The 23,245-nt window shown below is 44.4% G+C and overlaps 1 protein-coding gene across 2 annotated transcripts in view; it reads left to right on the top strand.

Annotated features, from left to right (window-relative positions):
* The window catches only part of FXYD1 (FXYD domain containing ion transport regulator 1), a 331,228-nt gene that overhangs the window by 293,106 nt on the left and 14,877 nt on the right, over positions 1-23,245 (top strand). For both annotated transcript variants that reach the window (XM_085615964.1, XM_085615963.1), the window contains exons 6-7: positions 14,787-14,836; positions 22,647-22,687. In XM_085615964.1, coding sequence (XP_085472090.1) covers positions 14,787-14,836; positions 22,647-22,669 — 73 coding nt within the window. In that variant the 3' untranslated portion in view covers positions 22,670-22,687. The remainder of the gene's footprint in view (positions 1-14,786; positions 14,837-22,646; positions 22,688-23,245) is intronic.

Below are 23,245 nucleotides of genomic sequence, written 5' to 3'. Positions count from 1 at the left end.
AAATATCTACCATGGCCACTTAGGTCTTCCTACAACTGAAAGCAATGCTCAACGTTCACTACACACATTGAACAACCCTTCTAAATATATTGTAACAAGGTACCAAAAACTATAAACAAGAGGTGAGTCAGTCTACCATCTACACATAGGTTGTGGAGCCGCATTGAGGCACACATCCCCACTAGCCAAGATTACCATGAGGCTATACAATGGCGCATGTGAGCTATTCACATGCTGGTAACATAACGTAGCTGCATCTCACACTCAGAGCACTGGCCTTCATGTTTCAAAGGGCAAAGGAAAGATGCCTCATTGTGCCTCTGAGGAGTCCGGCATCACTAGGATGGAAGGGAGCATAATTATTACGCAGGAGTTTCCAGCATTCCTTCCTATGACTAGTCTGATAAGCCTGAGGTCCTGATTAATTTTGGCCACTTGATGTTCAGTGTTTACAAGACACAAAGGGAATAGCAACCTGAAAACGAAAACTTTTCCTGAATAGTAGTTACATTGACATATTGTCCGCCCTACTTGGGAAAAAAGGCGTTAATCCCAAACCCCCTATAGACACAGAAACCTACACACACACACACACATAAGAAAGTGTAAATGGAATTTTGATACTCATTAAGACATACATCATATGCAATTACAAATGAGAAATTGATCATGCTTGTGAGTACTCCTAGGATGTTTTACAAATTCTACGGATGCCTAAATCTAAACCCAATGAAAGGTGTAAACCTTGAGATGTAGTGTTATTTTTTGTCAGTCGGGTCTGTGCTGAATACTATCGTGGCAGTGGGTATAATAGACCCCATTTTATCGGGTGGGGCTGTCGTCATTTGAAGCTCTGCAGCCTTGAATCAGCATTTTTATTTTTAAGCCAATCTACTGTTGAAGTGTATTACAACAAGATGATCAGCACCCGCCATTCATCCAGGTAGATATATGAATATCAAACAATAAATTAATTGCAGAGTACACAGACTCCATCCCAGTTTTTCTAAACAAAAATGCCTTTAGTCATATCTTCATGTTCTTTTAAAACCTTTTCTTCCCTGTAGCCAATGTGTTTCATCCCTCGACTTCTTCAGGGCTTAGTGTAATGTTGGCTCATGTATCCGCCGAAGAAACAGAGAAACTCACAGCAAGGTTAGCGTGATTTGTAATATTCTTTGACCTTTCCAAAATACTAGGTCTTCTTGTGTGATATGTGTCTAGTCCAAATAATATCTTGACAAATCCTGCTGTTTTGGAGAATCTCGATGAAGAATCGACGATAAGTGCACAGATACCTTCATAGGCTTGAATACTACTTGCTGATGACAGTTCTGAAGAAGAAACTGCGGAATTTTGACATATAAACATAAGATACTCCTATATTATTAGGAATAGACACAGATCACACAAGAAGACCTGATATTTTGGAAAGGTCAAAGAATACTACAAATTACGTTAACCTTGCAGTTTCTCTGTCTCTTTGACTGATACGTGAGCCAACATTACACTAAGCCCTGAAGAAGTCTCTGTTAAGGCATGAAACGCGTTGGCTACAGGGAAGAAAAGGTTTTAAAAGAACAAGAAGATATGAATAAAGGACTCTTTTTAGAAAAACTGGGATGGAGTCTGTGCTGAATGTAATTCATTTATTGTGTGATGTTCACATATCTATCTGTATGAATGGTCGGTGCTGATCGTCTTTTTGTAATTTACTTTATGGAGCAGTTCTCCTGTGTGGAAGATTCGGAGGTTGATCTTCTAGATTTATGCCCCACCCTAGCTTCAACCAAGAATCTTACTAAAAGTGATAGGTGTGAATTGATTGCTTCAGCCTCATTTTTTATAAATTACTCTTGAAGTGTCCAGGCACTTTTCAGTTTCTGGTGGGCACTATATAAATAGCAGTTGTTGTTGTTTTGAAGATGATGATGGTTGTGTTGTTGATATCACAACTCTTTCTATGGAGTTTCAGGTTTTCTACATCGCAAAAGCTCTACTATCTCTTAATTGAATTAACAAGTAGTTTGTTTACCCAAACAGTCTTCAAGTTAATTTAAACTAGTCTTCATTTATTTTTCTGCTTCTGCTGCCCACCCTGAAGTCTGTGGCAAGGGCATTGGGGTGAACATCAAGGTCCAGGAACACGCCAGCCTGCTGTGCCCTGTTCCTACATATAGAGGGCTGTGGCTCTATTCGACTGTTGGGTGCTTTGAGTTAGGGAGACCTGGATTGTTGCTGGCAGTAGGTTTTACATAGGGGTGTAGTTCTGTCATTTTCTGAACCCCCTTATAAGGAAGCGCAGAGGGATGCTGCTAGTCTAAAGAATCCTACCATTAAGGCCCTCACTATGAATGGCCAGGTAAATGGGCACCGGAGTAACTGATATGGGGGCTCTGTTACCAGCTCCATCGGAATTAAGAGGCCACTCATAATGAGGAGCTCAGTGGGTCGTCTCGAAGTTGAGTGATATCCCAGAATAGCAAGCCTTTGCTGGATGTACCAAGAGTGAGATCTCTATGGGTTGCTAGTGCATCCTCACAATAGGTATTTTTGCAGCATGTGTTTGAGTGGGAGTGTGTGGGATAAGTTGAAGAGAGCATTAGACTGCATCTGAGCCCAGCTGGGTATGTCCACGGGACTGGCAGTGCACAACATCTCCTGATGATCAGTGATTAATTTAGTTCAATTATATTTGAATAGTCGTGTGTCATGCCCCTGAATGACAGTGGGTGGCAAATTCCTGGTTGGCATCACAAAAGCTGGTGACAAATCGCATCGCATAACATTAACAAGTTGGTCCTCCGACCAAAATAGCTCAGCTTCACGAGGTAAATTAACCAGTCTGCAGCTATATGCATCTGCTGGTGATACGGACTGCTGATACGCCTCCCCACGCCCTGTTAGTGCAAGTCACACATGTGGGAGGAAAGGCAGTGAGAAAGCTTTTCCTTCGATAATGGCTTCTGTGCTAGCCATGATGTCCCACAGGGCGAGTGCACAGGCTTAGAATCACTTACTCAGCAGCCGAGACTTCGCTCTGTGTGCGTTGTAAGTGATGACGCTTGATCGTATTGACGGGAGATCCCCATAGGACAACCGAAGCGAGTGAGCACAAGTTGGTTACCCATGGAGTGCTTACAATTACTGGGCAGCAGGGCTGAGGAACCTTTAAATAACAGCAGTAGCTACACACGGGATGTGGACTCCTGCGCGCGACACAGCTAGGATAAAGTTTACTCCTTGTTATCCACACCTATATTTCTTAACCAATTACAAATCTCTGAAGATGTCTATATTGAAAAGAATGTTTTAGGTACAGTACACAGTACACAGTACGAATTTGATATGTTGGTTTAAAATTAGGGAATTGGAATACTTCTAGGGAGTAATACACAAATATTTCAAGAAAATGATATTAGGAAATTAAATTTCTTCTCGGAAGTAATTCAAAAATATGTAAAGAAAATGAATCCAGTAGATATAAATGTAGAAAAATACATGTAAAGCAGTTCAGTGTTCAGCAATAAGTACCATTCCCAAACAAGATATTGAGGAATGCTCTTCCCAGTCTGAACCTTTCTGGGTGTTTTTCCACAGCATCAAGCGTGTGCTGAGAGAAGAGTAGAGGACAGTAAATCTGGGGCAATTCAATCGTTGGTTAACAACAGCCAACAGGAAATAAGTAAACGAAATGTGGTACTGACAATAAAATCATATTATTGACAAAGGAATCTTCCCAACTTAACACACAAAACAATGCCAAGGAAAATGAAAGTACAGAAATAAGATTAGAACCCCCACCTCCTTTAAAACCTGACTTGGAAATCTCTTGTTCCTGATCCTGCATAGCCCACTATGCTCCTCTGCTGAATGTAGCATAGTTGTTTATGCAGAATGGGAATGCATACTGAAACAAATATCCCTATTTAACCAGTGACTGCCTCTTGACGCGTTATGTCATCTAAATCTGATATATTATTACCCTTTATTTGATAATGCAATGCAAGATTGCCCCTTTCGTCTTTTCAGTGTACATTTGATTGTGGTTTTTAGGGGCTATTTCCATGATAATGAGAACATTCCTAAAAGGATACTCATTTGGATGGATCCTGAGGTTGTTCTTTTAAAAGATCTGGTTATGGGTAAAATTTTCTGCTGAAAAAGCAATCCGATTGGGTTGAAAACCCATACACGAGACACTATATTTTAGAGAATAATTTAGCTTTATTACCTAGTTGGGTTGATATATTTATGCATCTAGAAATCATTTTTTAGTATAAATTGTGTGCCCAAAGAACCCCCACCCATATCCTCCAGTTAATCTATAAACCACTGACACATAATCAATAAAGATCCCACACCAATACCAAAGAACAGACTCTGGTGGCTGGCTTGCGGCTTTAGGTCCAGCATGCCATATCCTAGGATAAGATGCAAGTTTTCAAGGAGGTGTCACTGCTTAACAGGGCTACTCAAACGATTTCAAATGCCACTTGATTATTACACAATTAAACCATAGAGGCACCAAATGAAGGAAGAGTGGCTACAACTGATGGGCAATTTATTCCAAATCCTCTACTAGGATGGTGTTTGAAAAGACGAGCTGCGGTTTTGAGAGCATGTTGTCTGTATGCTAGATTTATCTGGTACCAGAAAGGCGGATATTACTATAGCGTCCTCGGTGGAGCATGCAGGGCCAAACTTCAAGAGGAAACTGATCCCCGTTTAGAGCGATAGGCATTGTACTGTACTGCAGATTAGTATAGAGCTTTGTACCCTGAAACACTCCAATTTAGATCTAGTTCCTGGGTGCCCAGGTTGGTAGGGTGAGTCCTAGATGCGAGGTATGGAGAAAGCTGCATGAGATTCACACACATGCTTCAAGTATGGTGTAGCGCACGTCTTTGCATATATGGGCCATATTACACAAAGACGTTTGCGCCTGCTTTGTGTTTCCCCAGGGCACTTGCTATTACAGAAGGGCTGCAGATGCTTATGGAGCCCCTTCCATAATACTGATAGGCTGACACACATGTAGCGCCCGCGCTGACTCATGAGGGTCTTCCCTCATTTGCATGGGGGCGTGGCCGCATGCATATGAGGAAATCTCTTTACCTCTGCGCCTTATTATGGACACGGGTACAGAGGCAAAGAAACTGTCAAGAGGCGCACTGACAGCGCGCCACTAAAAGGTAGTGCACTCTTAGTGCGCCCCGTGATGGCAGCCCTCTTGAGTGGGTCAAGGGGTCCCATGGAACCACATCCCCCCAGACATCCCCTTGAGGTGGGTGCAGTCCCTCTCAGCACCTGCCTGCAGGGGGCTCTCGCTCCCCTCTCTAAAGTGCAGGTGGGTGCCTCCTGCACAGGTAAGTACAGAGCACCTGATTAAACCAGCCGCTCCATGTTTCACTGAATGCGCTGTCCACAAGGGAGCACAAGTTCACGTCTGGCCTGAGGGCGGGACATTCATTGTAATTAGGCGAAGTGTTCATGATTGCGCCCAGTTCACCTGCTCAAAGGTACATCTTGGCACCGACGTGAACAGTGCGCCCGATACATAACACGGGCCAAGGTGTTGAAGGGAGAGTCTCCCTTCCAGCTTGTGCAGTTAGTCATCTGCATGTTGTCACTGGTCTTACACATCACATAGACTTACCTATCTTTGGCATTTTTTTTCAGGTTAACGAGTGAAAAATTGTAAAAAAAATATCAGATTTCCACCTGTTTCTCTCGGCGGAATTTTGGAGAGCAAGAAAATAAAGCAAGCTGTTTTGTGTTCAGTGCAAAGGGCAGGTGTAATGGCTCTCCATCCGCCCATCACCCCAGTCCACAAACATGGTGGGCGCCATGTTTCCCCATGAACGCCATGATTCCCCATGGACGCCATGATTCCCCATGGACGCCATGTATCCCCGTGGACGCGTTCACTTCGTTTGAGGGGCGCGCGTGTTTTCTCATTCCAGAAATCGACGGTCTCTGGCGACATCTTTTACGGTGCAAAGGAAACTGGACGTGTATTCCCAGGGGCTGCATCTGTCTCAGCAGAGGTAGCAGAGACAGCGTGGCCCGCAGGGAAATTAAAGAAATCCCTCTCATCTAACCTTCCTCTGTGCACAATCATCTGAAGGTAGAAAATAGCTGTAAGGCAAGAGAGAAAAGGATCAACACCTCCGCGGGATCGTCCATATCTAGGAAAGGCATAAATATACACATATGTATCATATACACTAAGGGGTTATCTCCTACAAGGCATAGCGCGTCGATGCCCTTTAGGACGCTTCAGAGATGCTTTTGATAAATGAGCTGACTTCATACACTCCGGGGGGCATATCAACAACAACCAGCGATAATTATCGCTAAGCGCACTTAGCACTAGGATAATTATCGCTGGCTAGCGTGGAATTTTATCGCTGAGATAGCGTGCTATTAGCAACGCTTATCTCAAAAGCAATAAAAATCCTCACGCTAACTGCCAAACGTGAGAATTATCGCTGGAAACCCAGCGACAATCTCACGCAATGTGGCGTTAGCTTGTTGATAGGGACTCACAAACTTAGCCATGATATCCACCTTCCATAGGATATCATGGCTAAGTCAGTCCTGAAGCAGGCGTAAGGAAAGTAGCGATAACAGGGGTTATCGCTGCTTTTCTTGCCGCTATGCTTCATAGCGTGGGGCTTGATGATAGGAAAAATGTCGCTTAGCGACATTTCTCCTGTCATGTCAGGGCAGGAACGCCCACTTTGCATCTCATTAGAGATGCAAAGCTGGGCGTTAGGAATTCCTACGCGAACGCAAGTTTTCACGCGTTAGCGTGAGCTTGCTAATTAGACGATAAAAATATATTGCCGCTTTTCGTCCGAAAACGGCCGCAAAAGCGGTGATAATTTTATCGCCTCGCCTTGCTGATATGCCCCAGAGTTATTTAAGCTGGGGTGTCCAACATATGTCCACGAGGCAGGATCCATGCCAGATTTTCAATGACCACGCATTACTTCTGGCTGACCATTTAGCTCATTGTATGTGTATGTATGTATCTTACGTGGATGTCCTAAAAACACATTGCACGGGTCTGCCTCCGTGGATGTGTGGGGGACATCCTTAGCTAAGACATGTACGCGCCGCTGCGCAGCTGCTCTGTGTGCACCAGACGCCTGGGGTAATGCAAGGGCAGCTGAGCCGGCATTACTGGAACATGCATGTTCCAGACAAGCACACGACCTCCAAGTAATGCCCCTGCCTCCCTAGAGCTTGGGTTACTTATTCATTCATTCAATCTAAGAGTGCGACTCTTAAACCCACCAATAGTATAGATCCAGTCAAGCTCTTAGGACATCCGCGATGAATATGTATGAGAAATATTTACATATAATGAATGTCAGTGGAGATGATTTGCAAATATATTAAAGGGCTGACTGCATTTTGCTATTCAGCCGGCCAAAAGGACTGTCCTGATTTTTTCACATGTTTAGAATAGTTTTCAAGTACACACTGCAAACTCGGGAGTTTGTCAAGGTGGAAACACTAGAATGTTGACTATAGAATGCAACATGATGGTGGCCCTTTAGGGCCCTTTCAGACAGAAGCACCCAATGATGTATCTCACAAAATTAAAGGCATTTATTTCTTCAAAGTCTCATTGGATCCTACTTTACAAGGTGGCATCTGAATGTATGATTCTACCCTATTGTGAAGACATAAAAATAGTGTAAGAAAAGCAAAAAAAAATAGTAATGGGAAATCAATTCAATTATTTAAAAAAAAAAAAAAAAGAAACTCATTATCGCCTGTTATCCAGGATGCTGAAATTGAATTACTCCCCTTTATGCAATGGGACCCTTGGGATCTGTCCTAATAGAAACTGACGTAATAAGTCACAAGAAGCTGCTGGAATCTCCTGAAGCTTGGAGTGAAATGTGATAAACGCAAGAGGGCGGGACTAAAGTGCTTACCTGGGTTGGCTTCCTGCGCCCGCAAGGTCAGACTCATTTATGCTGGCTTGGCAGTCTGGTGATGTGAAATGACACACATGACTGAGACCCATCCCACCCCAAGCAGTGTGAAGGTCGCCCCAGGAGGGCCTATTATTACACACAACCCAGGAACCGCCTTGTACGCGCAGTTATGCAGTATTGTGTATGTATTACCGGGTATTTGTTGTACTTAGAGGGTTTAGGAGTGAATGTGCTGGGCAAATATTACATACATGTTTGTAAGGCATCCCGACTGTAGAAAGCGATTGTTTGAGGGCCCTATGTAGTGATGCTCTGTAATGGGAAGTCCTTCTATCTATGAAACAAACAAGAGCCGCGGTGCTCCCGCGGACCTTGTAATTCCAAAGAGCCCAATACATTTCCTTATTGGTCCTATTAGAATTAAAGAGGGCCCCTTACTGGACTTACCAGAGATAGGGTACATGGGTCAAGGTCAAGTCCTACATATATAACAGAATAATATAGCTCACATAAACTATGGACCAATCAGGTGGCTGTGACTACCAACACTAATCCTGAGAAGTCTCCCGCTGTAGTACATGCAGGCCCCGCTTCCACAGACTTTTATCATCTGGATAGCTTCCCCAGTGCATTGTGGGATTCGTAGTCCAATCAATACCCCTTCTGGCATTAGGACTCTCCCTGGATAGCCTTCCCTCCCACGGCTATTCTCACCAAGCCTGCACCTCTGAGAGTCCGTTGTCAGGTTTTCTTTTGAATCCTTCCTGTGTTGTCACTCTCAGTAGATGTCTGTCCATGTTAATAGTCCATGCTGTGCAGCAGAGGGCTGCGTGCTACAGCGACTTGAAGAAATGACATCTGCAGTCCTTGGGCTTTGTTGGTGATGCAGGTGTTGGTGACTGCCTTGAGGGGACCATTCTGGACCCACACAAACCCCCGCGCCCAATCAGAGAGCCAACCTCAAAAGCATCTTGATGGCAGATCCCTATGTCCGAACCCATGGGTTGGTCTTAGCAGGACTTTGCTGTAAGTGTACCTCCAGTACCATCTTCTCTTCTGTGATAGCCCCTATCTGCGGGGAGCTGGTTGCCTGAAGCCCCAGGTCTCAAACTCAGAATCTTCTCCAGTCTACTGCTGTGAACTGACTGTGGTGACTGAAAATCCCCTGAACACTGACCTGGAGGCAAGATCCCATATTTATACTAGATTTGTAGATTACAAATGTGTATTCTCCAACCAGACTTTGGGCCTCATGTAGGAAGCCAAATACCGGTCGGTAACGGCCGATTTTCGGTAATAATACCGTTACCGACCGGTATTTTGGCCATTGGTATGTAGGGGGAATTCGGAATTTACCGAATCGGTAAAATTACCGATTCGGTAATAATACCGAATCGGTAATGTTACCGAATCGGTAACTTTTCCGAATCGGTAATTTTACCGATTCGGTAAATTCCGAAAGCAAAATCGAGATGTAGGGGGAGTGTGTGTGTGTGTTTATGAGTCGGTATTTACCACCAACTTATAGTTGGTGGTAAATAATGAATGTATGTGTAAATGCATTTTTACGCGCGTAGCTGTGTGCAATGTGGCATACATACATGCCCTTAGGGCATGTATGTGTGCCACATGTGCACACATGGCCGAAACAGGGGTGCAACAGGGTGTCAATGTGACACCCTGCCACCCTTGTATGTGTTCCCCCCATTACCGAATCGGTATTTACCGATTCGGTAATGAGGCATACCTTCCCATCAATGGGAAGGTATGCCTCATTACCGAATCGGTAAATACCGATTCGGTAATCACCGACTAGTAACGAATCGGTAAAAATTACCGACTCATTACCTACATACGAGTTACCACTTCTTAAATACCGAGTCGGTACGGCTCGGTATTTAAGAAGTGGTAACTGGTACGCTACCTACATGAGGCCCTTAGTGTGGTATTTTAGGTCGAGCCTGGGCAGCGCATGCGCTGCTCTGCAAGGCATGCTGTATTGAGGATAGGCATCGAAGCTCTGCCCATTTCACACCCATCTTTTTAATTGCCTCCTGTTACTGTCCTTGCGAAATCGTTGCTTTTCATTTGTAAATAGGCTTAATAGTCCCTCCTTGGTATCGCCTTTGTCTGCATTTGTAACCTCTTATAACCTCTGGACTTTTTACTTGTGTTGTTACATGGTCTGCTTCAAATTTGGTGAGCACTATTTTTTTGTGTGGGTGTTGTTTCACTCCTCGTCACTCCCCCTTCGTGTTCACAGTTCCTACAGTTCCTCCTGGTCGTCCCGACGGCGCAGCTTCCAGCTGCTCCTGCTGGATATATCTATCTATCTATCTATCTATCTATCTATCTATCTATCTATCTATCTATCTATCTATCTATCTATCTATCTATCTATCTATCTATCTATCTATCTATCTATCTATCTATCTATCTATCTATCTATCTATCTATCTATCTATCTATCTATCTATCTATCTATCTATCTATCTATCTATCTACAGACAGACAGACAGACAGACACTGAAAAAACCATAGGTTTCAGTGACATTATAGTTAGTTGGACATTTCACTCGTGTAAAACCAAAAACCAGAGAAATGTGTCTGTTATAGTTAGTGGAGCTAACTATAACTCGCGCCCCCGCAATGCACAGCTGGTGACATCACATATTACATCACTCATTACATGCTCAGTGACATTACTGATGACATCACTGATGTCATCTCAAATGGCAATGCCTTTTATTTATGTTTGAAAAACCAACACATAAAAGCCATTGTCATTTACAATGCCAATAGCTCAAACTCTCGCAAATGCAAGACCTATTACATTGCAGATGCTTGTCTGATGGGTATTTCTAACTGCAGCTTCCTCCCCTTTTGAATTCCCTGAGGCACCAGACTGTATCCAGACCTTTTCCTAGCAGTTGATCCAGTGCGCCGATAGGTGGTGCCATAGCGCTCTACAGCGGCCTTAGAACACCACCAGAATTGATGGCCCCGAGCCATGCAGAGGCCCCCAGCCCTGCCGGCTAATATCAGTTCTTCTATGTTCTTCATTGCTAATCTAGATCTTCACTCCCAAATGTGTGTCAGTTTCACCGACTCCAAAATCATGTTGTCAGACAGTCTGCTAAGAAAATCTCTCCTCCGAAGACCACAGGTTTCAAACCATGCTGCGTCTTCAGGATGCAGATGTCGGCTATGAATCTGCATGACATTTGCCTGTGGTATCTGGGGCATAAGCACTACTTGAAGTCCTGTGATAAGTGCTTTCTGGCTCAACCTCCAAGAGATCTCTCTGAGAGCCAATCTTTTGGCAGGCTCGCTAAATGCAAGGGCAGGTGAGCTCAGTGGAAATCACCTGGCAAACCACAAATGGAACCTGCATCTGAAAGTTATTTAAGGCATATTCACCCGGTAGTCAAGTAGTGTGCCTGGACTTTCTGTCTTGAGGTTCCCTGCGAGACGCATTGTGCCTGCAGTGGAACTCTGACGTCCTGTATGGTTCCAACACCGTTTCTACCCTGAGTGCTGAAGAATGTCCTGAGGGACCAAGCTCATCTCATCCTAGTAGCCCTAGATTGGACCAGGAGAGTGCGGTACTCTGACTTGCTGAGCCTGAGCATTTTCCTCCAGCTTGACTACCTCTTCGGTAGCTCCTCCTACCTCTACAACAGGACAAGCTAATGCACCTGAAACTCCACATGATGTATCTCTATTTGGGACATTGAGTGACATCACATGAGTCTGATTTGCTTGCAGACATATTGGAAGTTATTCTTGCAGCTCAGGGCTGGCTTATAAATCCATTTATTCTGGTTGTTGAGCAGTTAATGGCCGGGTGCAGAGACCATCTGGTTGACCTTCTTCAGGCCAGGCTGTTTTATGTCATGATGTTTGTTTCGTCACTGGTCCAGCAAGGCTTTGCTCTGTTATATGTTATTTGTTGGCCCTTTTGTCTTTTCTACATCTTCCTGACCAACCTTCATTATTCATGCACTGGTTGCGATGTGTTTCTCGAGAGGGCTCACATATATGTTTCCTCATGTTCCCTTTATTATACTGCAATGGGACTTTAACATGGACTTTACGTTGTTGATGTGAAAATGTGGGCCTCGTGTTCTTGATGTGCATGCCATTCGAGCTTATGGGCATTTACTTTGAAATTGTTGTGAATTAAGACGGGATTTCTCTTTGAAAGTACTTCCGTGTGCTGTGTTAGTGAACTAGAGGCCCTTTCAGTGCAACCTCTGCATACCGCTTTCGTCCCTGACAAATTGATGTTGCAAACTCACACTTGCTTTCTACAGAAGGTAATGTCTCTCTTCCATGTGGGACAGTGCATCACTATCCCTGCCTTGTTTTGGTCTGCTGCAGCAAACAAATGATGGACTGAATGCTGAATAAATTAAATATTCACCCCCAGTCAAGTGATATGGGTTAAATCTATTGTTCTTTTGCTCACTGCGCCAACCCAGTATGGACCCAGCCATATGTAAATCAGTCTTGACCCAGTCTTGACCCAGTCTTGACCTTGCTCCTCATTGGAACAGCCCAGCCTGAACTGCCAAGCCGTACTCCCTGGACCAGAAATAAGCATCATGGAACAGCATTTTTTTGGTTTGTGACACACCCATAAGGAGGATGAGAGACTTCACCGATTGGACCTAAAAAAGTCCTTAGGTTTTGCATCAAACACATTATTGATTACTGAGCGCATAAACAGCTTTTTATTGACTTTGCTGGCGCTAGGCAGGAAAGGTGATTCAGAAGTGAACCTTGGGTAGGTTGTTAATCCTGCGTATTATAACATGCTTCTCACTGGCTGAAAGGGAACATCCCAAATACCTTTGGTCTTATTCTGCCAGTCAAGGCCGCCACTATGGCATTGGTGAGAGGTACTCTAGTGTTGAACATCCGCGAGACTGTATCACTGGCATGTGTACATACCATCACCAGGTATTACTGTCCTGAAAATCAAGTCCGAAGGGAAGGCCATTTTGTGCCTCTGGTCATGCAGGACTTCGTGGTGTAGGTCCCTCCCTCAGACTCTCCACCTGTTGGGAGGTGCTGCTTTGGTATCTACTCAAATGGTGGGAAATCAAAAGAACAAGTCACTTATCTTCAGTAATGCTCTTTCTGGTGGATATTTTATCCACTCACAAATTCTTCACTTCCCTTCCTTCTCTCTGTTCTATGAAGTGAACTTTAGGGTCCTAAAGTGGTCCAAACTCAGATTTCGCACACTGATACTCATGTAATTTGTCACGATTGATACGCATCTACGGGTGTGAAAGAGTTTCAAATATAACTCGTGGTCAGTGCACAAGGTTGCGCCCCTTTATATGGCTTTACAATATGACACTGCCATAGAGCCTGATGATGCCACCTATCTAAGCTTGGGAGCAATTGCTAGGAAAAACTCCGGTTCCAGTCTCCTCTGGGGGAATTAAAAGGATTAGTAATCTGTGATTAGATGGAGTATCCACTGGAAAGAGTTTTACCAAAGGTAGGTAACTTGTTCATCTGATTTCAATGGAGTTAGTTCACCTGCTACTTAGCCACATGTAATTGTTGGATAACTTTTGTTGAGGGTAGAGACTTGTGTTTCCGATAGAGCCTCCATGTCGAAATTAAGATTGGAGTTTATGGTGCAGAAATAAGGCTTGACAGACACTTGACACCATCACCAGTACAAAACATTGAGGCCAAAGATGGAAAGTGCACTATAAAGGTGCACACAGCAATGAATTCAAGGGTAAAGTGCCTTGTGCAACTGTCACACATAGCCAGCAGGAACACAGTCTTCATTCTGCTTTAGAAAAACACAAAGAACAACTCACAAGCTTGGTAAAAAGCAATGCTTAGAGGTCCTTTTTCTGGCTTTTAAATAAACACAACTCCCACAATCATGGCCCAAATATGTAAAATAAAGTTAATTCCCATATTGTAGCAGGTTTGCTGTCCTTAGGTTTTTGCTCAGATTGTTTGTGTTGTATGTTTGAAGGTATTTGGTTACTCCTTTTTGGTTGATAACTTAATTGATACATTTGTGCTGGGATGCCACCCACACTATGGGAATGTCCGAAGTGCAGTTTGGTTGGGATCCCTAATATCCTCTACCATTTTTCATATTGCTGGTCTCAAATTTATGTTTCTTACCTGGTTTATTGATACATCTGTAATCAGCACCTCTGTTGCCTATATGGGTGGTGCTCTTCAGCAGATTAATGACATTAAGGAAGATTAGTTTGCTATTTTCACCTGGGATGTGGAGTCTACTATGTCTTTATTCATGCTGTCAAACTAAACCTCACTTTAAATCCCTTTAGAGAGGATTATTGGTGTAGTTTAATTTTTTTTGTTTCCTTCACCAGATTTTGTGGCCTTTGCGATTCTGCGCCCTTGTTTGCGCACATCATTAGGTGTTGTGTGGATTAACTCTTTTGGTTGCTGAATTAGAGTTTAGCAATGTTTTCTTTTCTAGTTTAAATGTCCTGACAAATTATCTGAAGATTTTTTTTCTGGAAACATATATTCCACATCCAGATATTTTCAGCTAAAATGTAATAATGCCCACTTATGTGATTTATGCTATTTGTCTCCCCTCTCCTATGTTATTGTTTTCCTGTCAGTCGCCAATACAATGACTGGAATAGCTCCTATGTTACTGCCTTTCTGTGTAGTTGGGTCATCTGTGTTTCTCACAATTTGTTCTCAAGTCACATTTAGTTTTTTAAGTGGTTTCTGCACTGGGTCTCCTCTGTTTGTGTTTTACGTTGGATTCAGACTTATACATATAATTGTCTCCTTTCCCCACAGGACCGGTGAGCCTGACGAGGAAGCGGGGACTCTGAGAGCCTCCATAAGGCGTACGTTGAATCTGACTTTTCTTTGAGATGCTTTTTCTGATATTTTTTCTACAATGTGCCACCTGGGTAGCATTACACAGTCATCTGGGTCATCAATAGGCCCCATTACTGAATTCATTTTAATTGTGTCTCAATGCAGCTGTCCTAGAACGTTCAAGCTCTCGATGTCCCACCTTGATTTTTCCAGTAGGAATATGATGCTCGAACAAGCCAGAGAACCCCCTCATTTGTGGGCACTGTGATAGTGGGTGTTCTCAGGCACCACATCTTGAAATCACTTACCTTGTAAAATTCAATGAAGCCTCTATGACCCATATAGCACTTGTCTCACATACTTTAGTGGAGTCTTAGAAATATATAGATCCCTGACGTCATGCAGGTACAGACTCAAGCATTCCTACACGACAAGCATTTAATTTATGCATCCTCACTGCTCTTCTGCCCCTATACACTTGGAGCCTCCCTCATTTATCTCTTTTGTCTTACGAGGATGTCTCACCCATTTTTACTGCTTTATCCTCATACTCTTACACCTCTGAACACAGGCACCAGGAGACCCATTTACTCACACATCTACCGCTCAATACACTCGCAGTCTCGCTAATTCGTTCTCATTTGCCCCTACAAATTTACAAGTTCTCTTATCCACCTCAGTTCTGATAAATGTATGTTTCAATCTTTATTATTCCTCTGCCTTTTGTGCACTTGCATTCTCACTCATTCACCTCTGTTCTCCCACATATAAGTGTCACTCACTCTCACTCGTTAAACATTGACTATTCTGGCTGTGGGCACAAACCAGCCATTCATAAACCTCCATTCAACTTCTTACTCTTTGGATTCACTCATTCCTACACCTAGGACCTCTTCTAGCTACAGTTTTAAATATTCTCAGGAATGTAAACAATCACTCTTTCTCACAGCTTTGTTCTCCAACACTTACACTGATAGTTTCATACATCTGACTGCAGGCATTATAGTTGCATTCATTCTTAGAAGAGTTACTGCAGTTAAGTTCTGCCCATTCAGCTCAACCCGGTTGTTTTGCTTTTTTGATCTCCCGGTTTTGGACTTTTTACTGCAGGTGAGTCTCACTACAGGTGTCTCAACCACAGTAATCACATGGCAAATGGACTGTGTGTGTTTACCGCCAGTGTCCACCTTTTAAGATAAGGCCGCTGTGATGCAGCAAGGGTAAGGGGCACGTGGCTGGTTACACATGAACACGTGCAGGATGCATGTGTGAGACTACTGTTGTGCGCAGCACAGTAACTGCGGACAGGTAGCCTGGCACAATAGGTACTCTGCAGGATTAGATATTGACCTGGGATAAGCCTTATAATGTTAGTGTACATGAGTAGGGAAAGTCAGTGTAATTTACTGTTTTGTCTTTCGTGACATGTTATTAAACACATAGGGAGGGAACTACCTTAGAGCGCAGTTCCGCTTCCCTTTGACCTAAAGATACCATTGAAGTCTCAAATTAGGGTATGACCTGTGCGGGAAAATCAATTCTGTAATTTCCACAATGATATGTGTACACTTTATGGTTTACCCAAAATTCTCATATTTCTCTGGTTAAACTCAGGATCAGAGCCCAGGCCTTTTGGAACCCTGCTGTTGCAGGTTAATTACATTTCTCTCCAGCAGCAGGAAAAGAGGCCTCCTCACAAGGGAGCAATTGACAGTACTTCACCCTGCTCCTGGGGAGGAAAGAGATGGAGCAGAATGATCTGCTTTAAAGCTTCAATCACTCAGCTATGACACTGTACCAGGGATGAGGCTGCACAAGCACACTGAACAAAGTATGAATCCTACACATTTGGAGCTAACCCAGGAATGGGGGCTCTTTTGACATTTTTGGAGCAGATGTGACCTATGTCTACTGGATGACACAATTCTGAACTGTCCCAGCGTGCTGTGCAGGAGGGTTGGGACAGTGGTAGAGAGGTGACGTGGCACCCTAGAGTTGGTCAAGGGTGCGTTCCTTCTGGAACTTTCCTCTCCCCTTCAAAAACGCTTGCACAAGGAGTAGACTGTCTCTCGCATAGTGATTTTTTGTGATTTTTTTTCTGCACTTTACTGCTGAATCCTGGGACAACCATTGAAATATGGAAGGAAGAACCCCATGATGCCCAGAAAGGACTAAGGACTCTACCCAGTTCACACCAGGACAAGTGTGTATCCCCAAGGGCTAATGAGGCTGGCATCCTTGCACCTACTAAGTATCAGTTGGAGGAATGTCTTGGCCTTTTGTGCCCAGAAACCAAGACCAGGAGAAATGCTAGTGTGGGGAGCCAGGAGAACCAGCTCCCTGAGTACTACACCCCTTTGCAAGTGAGGAGGTTTGCTGCAAATGTCCCCTGATGGATAGAGCTTGCCACCTGGAGTAAAAGGAGCCCACTATCATCAGAATTGGCCCAACGGGGCCTGAGTTATGGCATTGAAAATGTTAGCGTCCTTTGACCTTTCTCGACAATGTAGCATGTGGGCTCTGCTGCCTCTCCAAACAATACCCCTGGGGTGGGCCAGAGCCTGGCGCAGAATTTAATTCCTTCAGGGAGGGGAGGGGGGATGCATTGGGCCCTCTCACCGGATATTCCACTAGCCCAGGGACCCCATCGCCTAGGCTGTTTTCACTAAAAATGGTGGTCAGGGTCCAATTCCCATCCCCCAAAGCTAAAGAGGATGGTGGTGCACACATGGAGGGGTAGATGGCGGGGATGGGCGGGAGGGACCACCTGATAACGATGAGTACCCGTACAAGACAGTGACAGCGATTCATTTAGAGATTCCGTACATGCAAGATGCTATATTGTGTTATGGGAGGAGGGACAAGCCCTAATGCACTATGCACGAATGACACCGGTGGACTGGTGACACATAGTTGGATGGACTTGGGAGCTGTCGGTCAACCCTGGAGGGGGACGTGCTATTAGTTCTGTAGAGGGTGGTGGGGGACGGGGGGGGTGTTGTGGGAGAAAAAAGACAAAAAGCAGGATCGTGGGGTTCCATGTGGAACGCGTAACATTGGAAACATTTGCACACTATTGGAATACCTGGGTGTTGCTGCCCGGCCTCAGGGTTGTGGGCATAACGGCTGTGAACTCATAACAAGATGTAAGTTTGACATGATGGTATGGATGTGCCACATCTGTAATTTTTTCATGCCTGCACAAAAATAAAGTTATAAAAAAAAAAAAAGAGGATGGTGGTGCACCGTTGCGCCCCTGCTTCCTGGGCCTGTTTCTAGGAGAGCCGGGCGGCCACCGCTAAAGATTACACCCTACCCGAGAAGGTGCAAGCTGCACATGAGCCAGCGGAGCAGCGAGGGATGGCTTCTCTCAGTTTCCCACAACATTTTGTGGGACCGGGAACCCCCAAATGAGAATGTAAACGCAATGCAAAACTGCTCTGCACAAAGCTGGGCAGCACAAAAAATGCAGAAGCTCTCCACGGCACAGCGGGAGAGCCGATTATTTGATATTCACTGCTCCGGAGGAGTACCCCATAATTCCTTGAGGGGCTTGGTGCACTGTTTTTTGCCCACATTTTGGTGGTTTCTCCCTTTGTGGTGGCCCCAGGAAGGCAGGGTCACCACCAACAATGTTAAAGAGTGCAGGGGTAGCAGCAGAAACAGTGCAGCCTCCCCCTAAAAAGGATTTGATGAGATTCAACCCTAAATCGGGTGGGTCTCAAGAAGAATGATTAACCTAAAATTTCTATCATACTTTGAAGCACTCCCCAGGCTGGTGCTTTTGCTCAACAGCTGAGAGTGCTGCACCCTCTAGGAGTTATGTTTATGGTTGCAGTTGTTGTGGTCTGAAAATTAAAAAAAAGGGTTGGGTAAAGAAAATATATGTCCCCCACTAGGGGCCAAGCTTAAGGTTGCCTTGCAATGTCATTACAGTCTGATGCTCTCTAGGGGCTGCTTTTATAAGAAGCATGGAAAATGCGTAAAACAATTCAAAGACACATGCTTTGATGATTTTAAGTGCTTTATTGGTTTCACATAATGTTGATAAGGATTATTGCTCACAGTGTATATGTTTTATTAGCATTAATAGGTTCATATGTACAGGATTATTGTTTTGATGATTTTAACATGTGGTTTGTTATTCCCGACACATAACCAGGCCAACAGACATACTTAATATGTTTGTATGACCCATTCAGGGGATCAAAGGTGATTGGGTAATGCCATCCAAGGTATTTTCCATCTGCCAATGTACATATTTGTAAATTATTGTGTAGTGTTTAGAAGTGTGTGTGTAATCAATGTACTTTTCCTTTTTCTAAAGAAAAGGTACTGACTGGACAATCATTTATGCCAGTGAACGGGGTTTATTCACCCACACCACCTCCCCTGAGTAGGCCTTGGACTGCTCTGATTCCCTACCCTGAGAGAGTCAAACACAGCTATAGGGGGCTTAGTTCCCAGTAAGGAGAATTGTGGGCCTATTACTTGTGCAGGCCACACAACTAATGTCCCAGTTTCCTACAATAGTTATATTCATACTCATCCCCATGTCATCGCGCATGTTCAATTTTACTCATTCCACACACCAGACTTGTACTTGTGTATTTCACCTACAGTCTCTCTTATTGCTTATGCTCAGGATTGCCGATTAGGAGGCGGATGCCTGTGTGGGACACCACTCTACTTATTCACGCCTGGCCCAGTGTTCCTGCATCCAGATTTCCCAGGAGCTGAAACACAGGACTCCCTTTGAGTCACCTGAAAATCTTGCTGCTAAATAACTTTGGAATTTGGCTTCTCAGGTACATGGGAGCATGCAATGCCCCCCAGCCAGGCCACTTCCTCCCCTTGACACACGAGCCCCATCGCTCCCATTCACCACCTACTCAGACCAGGTGGTGCTGGCAGGATGTATGGACCCGATTCAGAAAGGTCCTGTGCAGTCGTGGCAGAGGCCTCGCAGTCGTGGGGGAGTCGCCGCACGCAGGCAGAATCTACGCAGTGAGTTTCCACCCGGAGTGCTGTGACTCTCCCACAACTGTGGGTTCTCTGCCACCAGTGTGGAGGCCTTTCGTGAATCAGGCCCTCTATCTCTACGGGTGCGGAGTTCTCATTTCGCCAATACCGTGCAGCTTGTAATCAGGCCCTGAGAGTCTCACCGTTTCTTCCACTTTTGACTACAGGCACTCATACATTCATTGTCACACATTTGTGCATAAATACTTATAGTTTCACCCAGTCTAAGACCTCTGACATATCTGCCTTACTAAGTACTGTTAATAACAGGTGGTGCTATTGGCCAATATTTTAATCTTCAAACATTTTCAAAGTCTCATTTATGCTCACACCTCTGAACTCATTTACTATTTAACTTATTCCCAATCTTCTGATATACTATTTCAGTCTCATTCATTTGTACTCATTAATACAGAGGTTCACGCATTACAATACTTGTGGCCTTGTGTGTTAATAAACTCTTTCATTCTGACACTGGTGGTCTCATACTCTATCTCCATAGGCTGGCAGTCGTACTCATTGCCACGCCCCCTGCCTTGTATGCCTGCACGTCACTCATTCATGTAGAATCATACTCATTTACATACCTCTGTCCTCTATGCCTACTGTACCACTGATTCCCACGCTTCACAGACGTAGGGCCTACTTCCAGGAGGGAGGTGATGGGACATCTGTCAGAAAAAGGTGGCCATCACAGTCCCACTACCTTTCAACCTCTCCATCATTAAAAGATGGTGTTGCAATGGTGTGGCCTCTGCCTGCTCTGGGCTAGGGTGAGCATCAGTTTTGCAGAAATAATGGCATCAGGAGTGACGTTGGACTTGCCACTCAATTTAGGCCAGCCAATCCAATGATAGTTCTGCCAGTGGCTCTTCTGAGAAGCAACAAGAGTGGTGACGAAGAAGGTCTTTTACAGAAACGTAAAGAATTTTTGACAGGTTTGGAGAAAGGCCCTCAAACGACAGAGACTTTCAGAATGTGGACCTTGGAAATGAACCCCCATTATGGGCCTGTATTTCTAGGACCTGGACAGCATGGGGGGGTGTCCGGTGACAATGGGGCACAGATCGGTCGTTTTGGGGACAAGGGGCCAAGAGATCTAGAGAGAGGGGAAAGTGACCTGCGAACTGGATTCACATGAGAAGTGGGTCAATGGGGACTGAAGTCAATAGGGGGGCAATGGCGCTAAAGCACTGAGGGGCAGTGAGCGAAGTCAAGGGCGTAGAGATACAGGGACATACCAGGAACCAGGGGAGATACAAGAGAAGAATGCTTCAGATGTAACAGAAGTTTTCATCTGCCATGTTCCGCCATGCCAATGTGAGCCACCTTGGGTGCAAAATAATTCAACGGATACCCAACACATATGTGGCAAAGGCGTTGCCTCCGTTACACCACCAGTGTGATAACCTGTCTGTCAAGTTCTAAACGACCCCGTTATTTTGCACAGTGCCCCAGGAATATCCTTATACATTTGCAGTCACACTCATTTGCAGACCTTCACTCTGGTCTTATCCACTGTGTTTCACTCATTCGCTCTAGGATTGGTACCTTTATACCTGCAGTCCTGTGTCAAGTGACGTTGATCTCACTATCATGGTTGTGTTGAGTTCAATACTAGGAACTTATGGACAATGGATGGTAAGGTGCCTGAGAAAGGTAGAGGGAGCTTTAAGGGCCTATTGGGGGAAAAGTTCATGCTTGGGTAGGCTGAAGAAGAAAGGGGACTAGGGATGTATTTCTCAGACAGACATTGAGTAGGGTATTGTTTAGGGTTGTTTCAGTAGTTTTAGAACTGTCAGTATGTAGCCCTTGAGACTAGATGGGACATATACTGCAGCTCATTTGTGGATATGTGTACATGCTAAAACTAAAATTAACTAGGGAACTTGTGAAAGGGAGGCATTGCGATACTGTAGATGTACCTCTCATTGGTCATTGGCAAAGGCAGAAGGCACACTTGGGTAGATACACCTCCTTTCTTGCCATATGGTGTCCTATTGAATTACATAGGAAACCTGGCTTATTGCAGCTTTGAGGGGTGTTGAGGGGCCAGAGAGACAGGACCCTGGAATAGCATTAGAGGAAAGACCTAATCAGGGAGGTAAGGAGCTTCTATAAACAAACATGCACTGTATTTTTGGCAACCAACAAATACATTGTGATGTGAAGGGCATAGTAGACACTTCGTGAAAGAGTGAGATGGCTGGGGAGGAGAGATAGTATTACAAACCAGTCCCATCAGTTACCTGGAAACAGACTGTGAATGGTATTAGTGCATTGAGGACAAAAACTAAGATTGTAAGAGACCTTGTAAGGAAAGCCTTTCTAATCTGAAGATGCCATGAGACACTGCCTCCTTATCAGCCCTTAGCAGTAGGTGACCAGTTGGTGTGTCCATCACACAACAAAAAGTCACAGACTAACCCAAGATAAAGTAACAGACCTGGTGCAGACAAGTTCAAAGGTGATCAGAAGGTGAAATATGATGACCTGGTGGGATCTAATGACCTTCCTGCCATGTGATGGACTAGAATTTCAAAAGCCACGACCTATGGCTAAGGCTCACTTGTCCACAATAGGCCTCAGTAACTCTAATAAGCTCACACCTTGCAATAGGAACTAGAGAATTGCACCACGGGGGATATGCCTAACTAATCTAAGTTGACTAAACTAAAATAATTGAACTAAAGCAAACTGAATAAAATGAGAAAGGTAGATTTCTGTGCCTCTTTGATGGGCAAATGTAGTCTTTGTTGCCAAAGTAAGTTCTCTATTGAATGCTAATGGGGTCTTACTTTCTTTTTCTCCTAGGTTTATCAACCAGACGATTCTAGGAAGCCCTCTCAGCCAAGGTTCGTAAGTACCTTCTGCCACCCTCTTACCCTATAGTTTCCCCATTTCCAAATTCTGGACATATATTTTAGTTATCCTGTTGGCTCTAAGCCTCTAGTAAACTTCTGACATTGCAGTTTCCACCCACTCTCTCGCCTACTTCTTGTGTATTCTTCTCTCTTGTCCTCTGGTGTTCTCATTACCCCTGTAGGATCTTGCTATTTGGGTCTCCCCTTCTCATCCGCTTGTCCTGAACCGTCCTTCTCAGGCCGTCTGCACTTGGTTGCACTACTCTCTCTCACCCACCTTTTGGTCTTGCTTCACTCTCCTGCTTTGTTCTGTGGTCTGACCTTTCTTTTCCACCCCCAATGTTCTTGTTCTTACTCTCTAGTCTAGTTATCTGGTTCTCCCAACTCCTAACTATAGGAAGCCGGCTCTGTATATACTATACCAAAATGAGGTATAGTGTGCACAGAGTTCAGTGGAACCCCAGACATAGGCAGAGGTTAAAGTAGATAATACCGTACTCTCTATTTGTGGTAGTGTGGGCGAGCAATAAGGCTTTATCAGAGGGTAGT

The sequence above is a fragment of the Triturus cristatus genome, chromosome 7, assembly GCF_964204655.1.
Source record: "Triturus cristatus chromosome 7, aTriCri1.1, whole genome shotgun sequence".
Taxonomy (NCBI): Eukaryota; Metazoa; Chordata; class Amphibia; order Caudata; family Salamandridae; genus Triturus; species Triturus cristatus.
The sequence above is the reverse complement of the archived record's forward strand: the minus strand, read 5'-3'. Positions and strand labels throughout refer to the sequence as shown.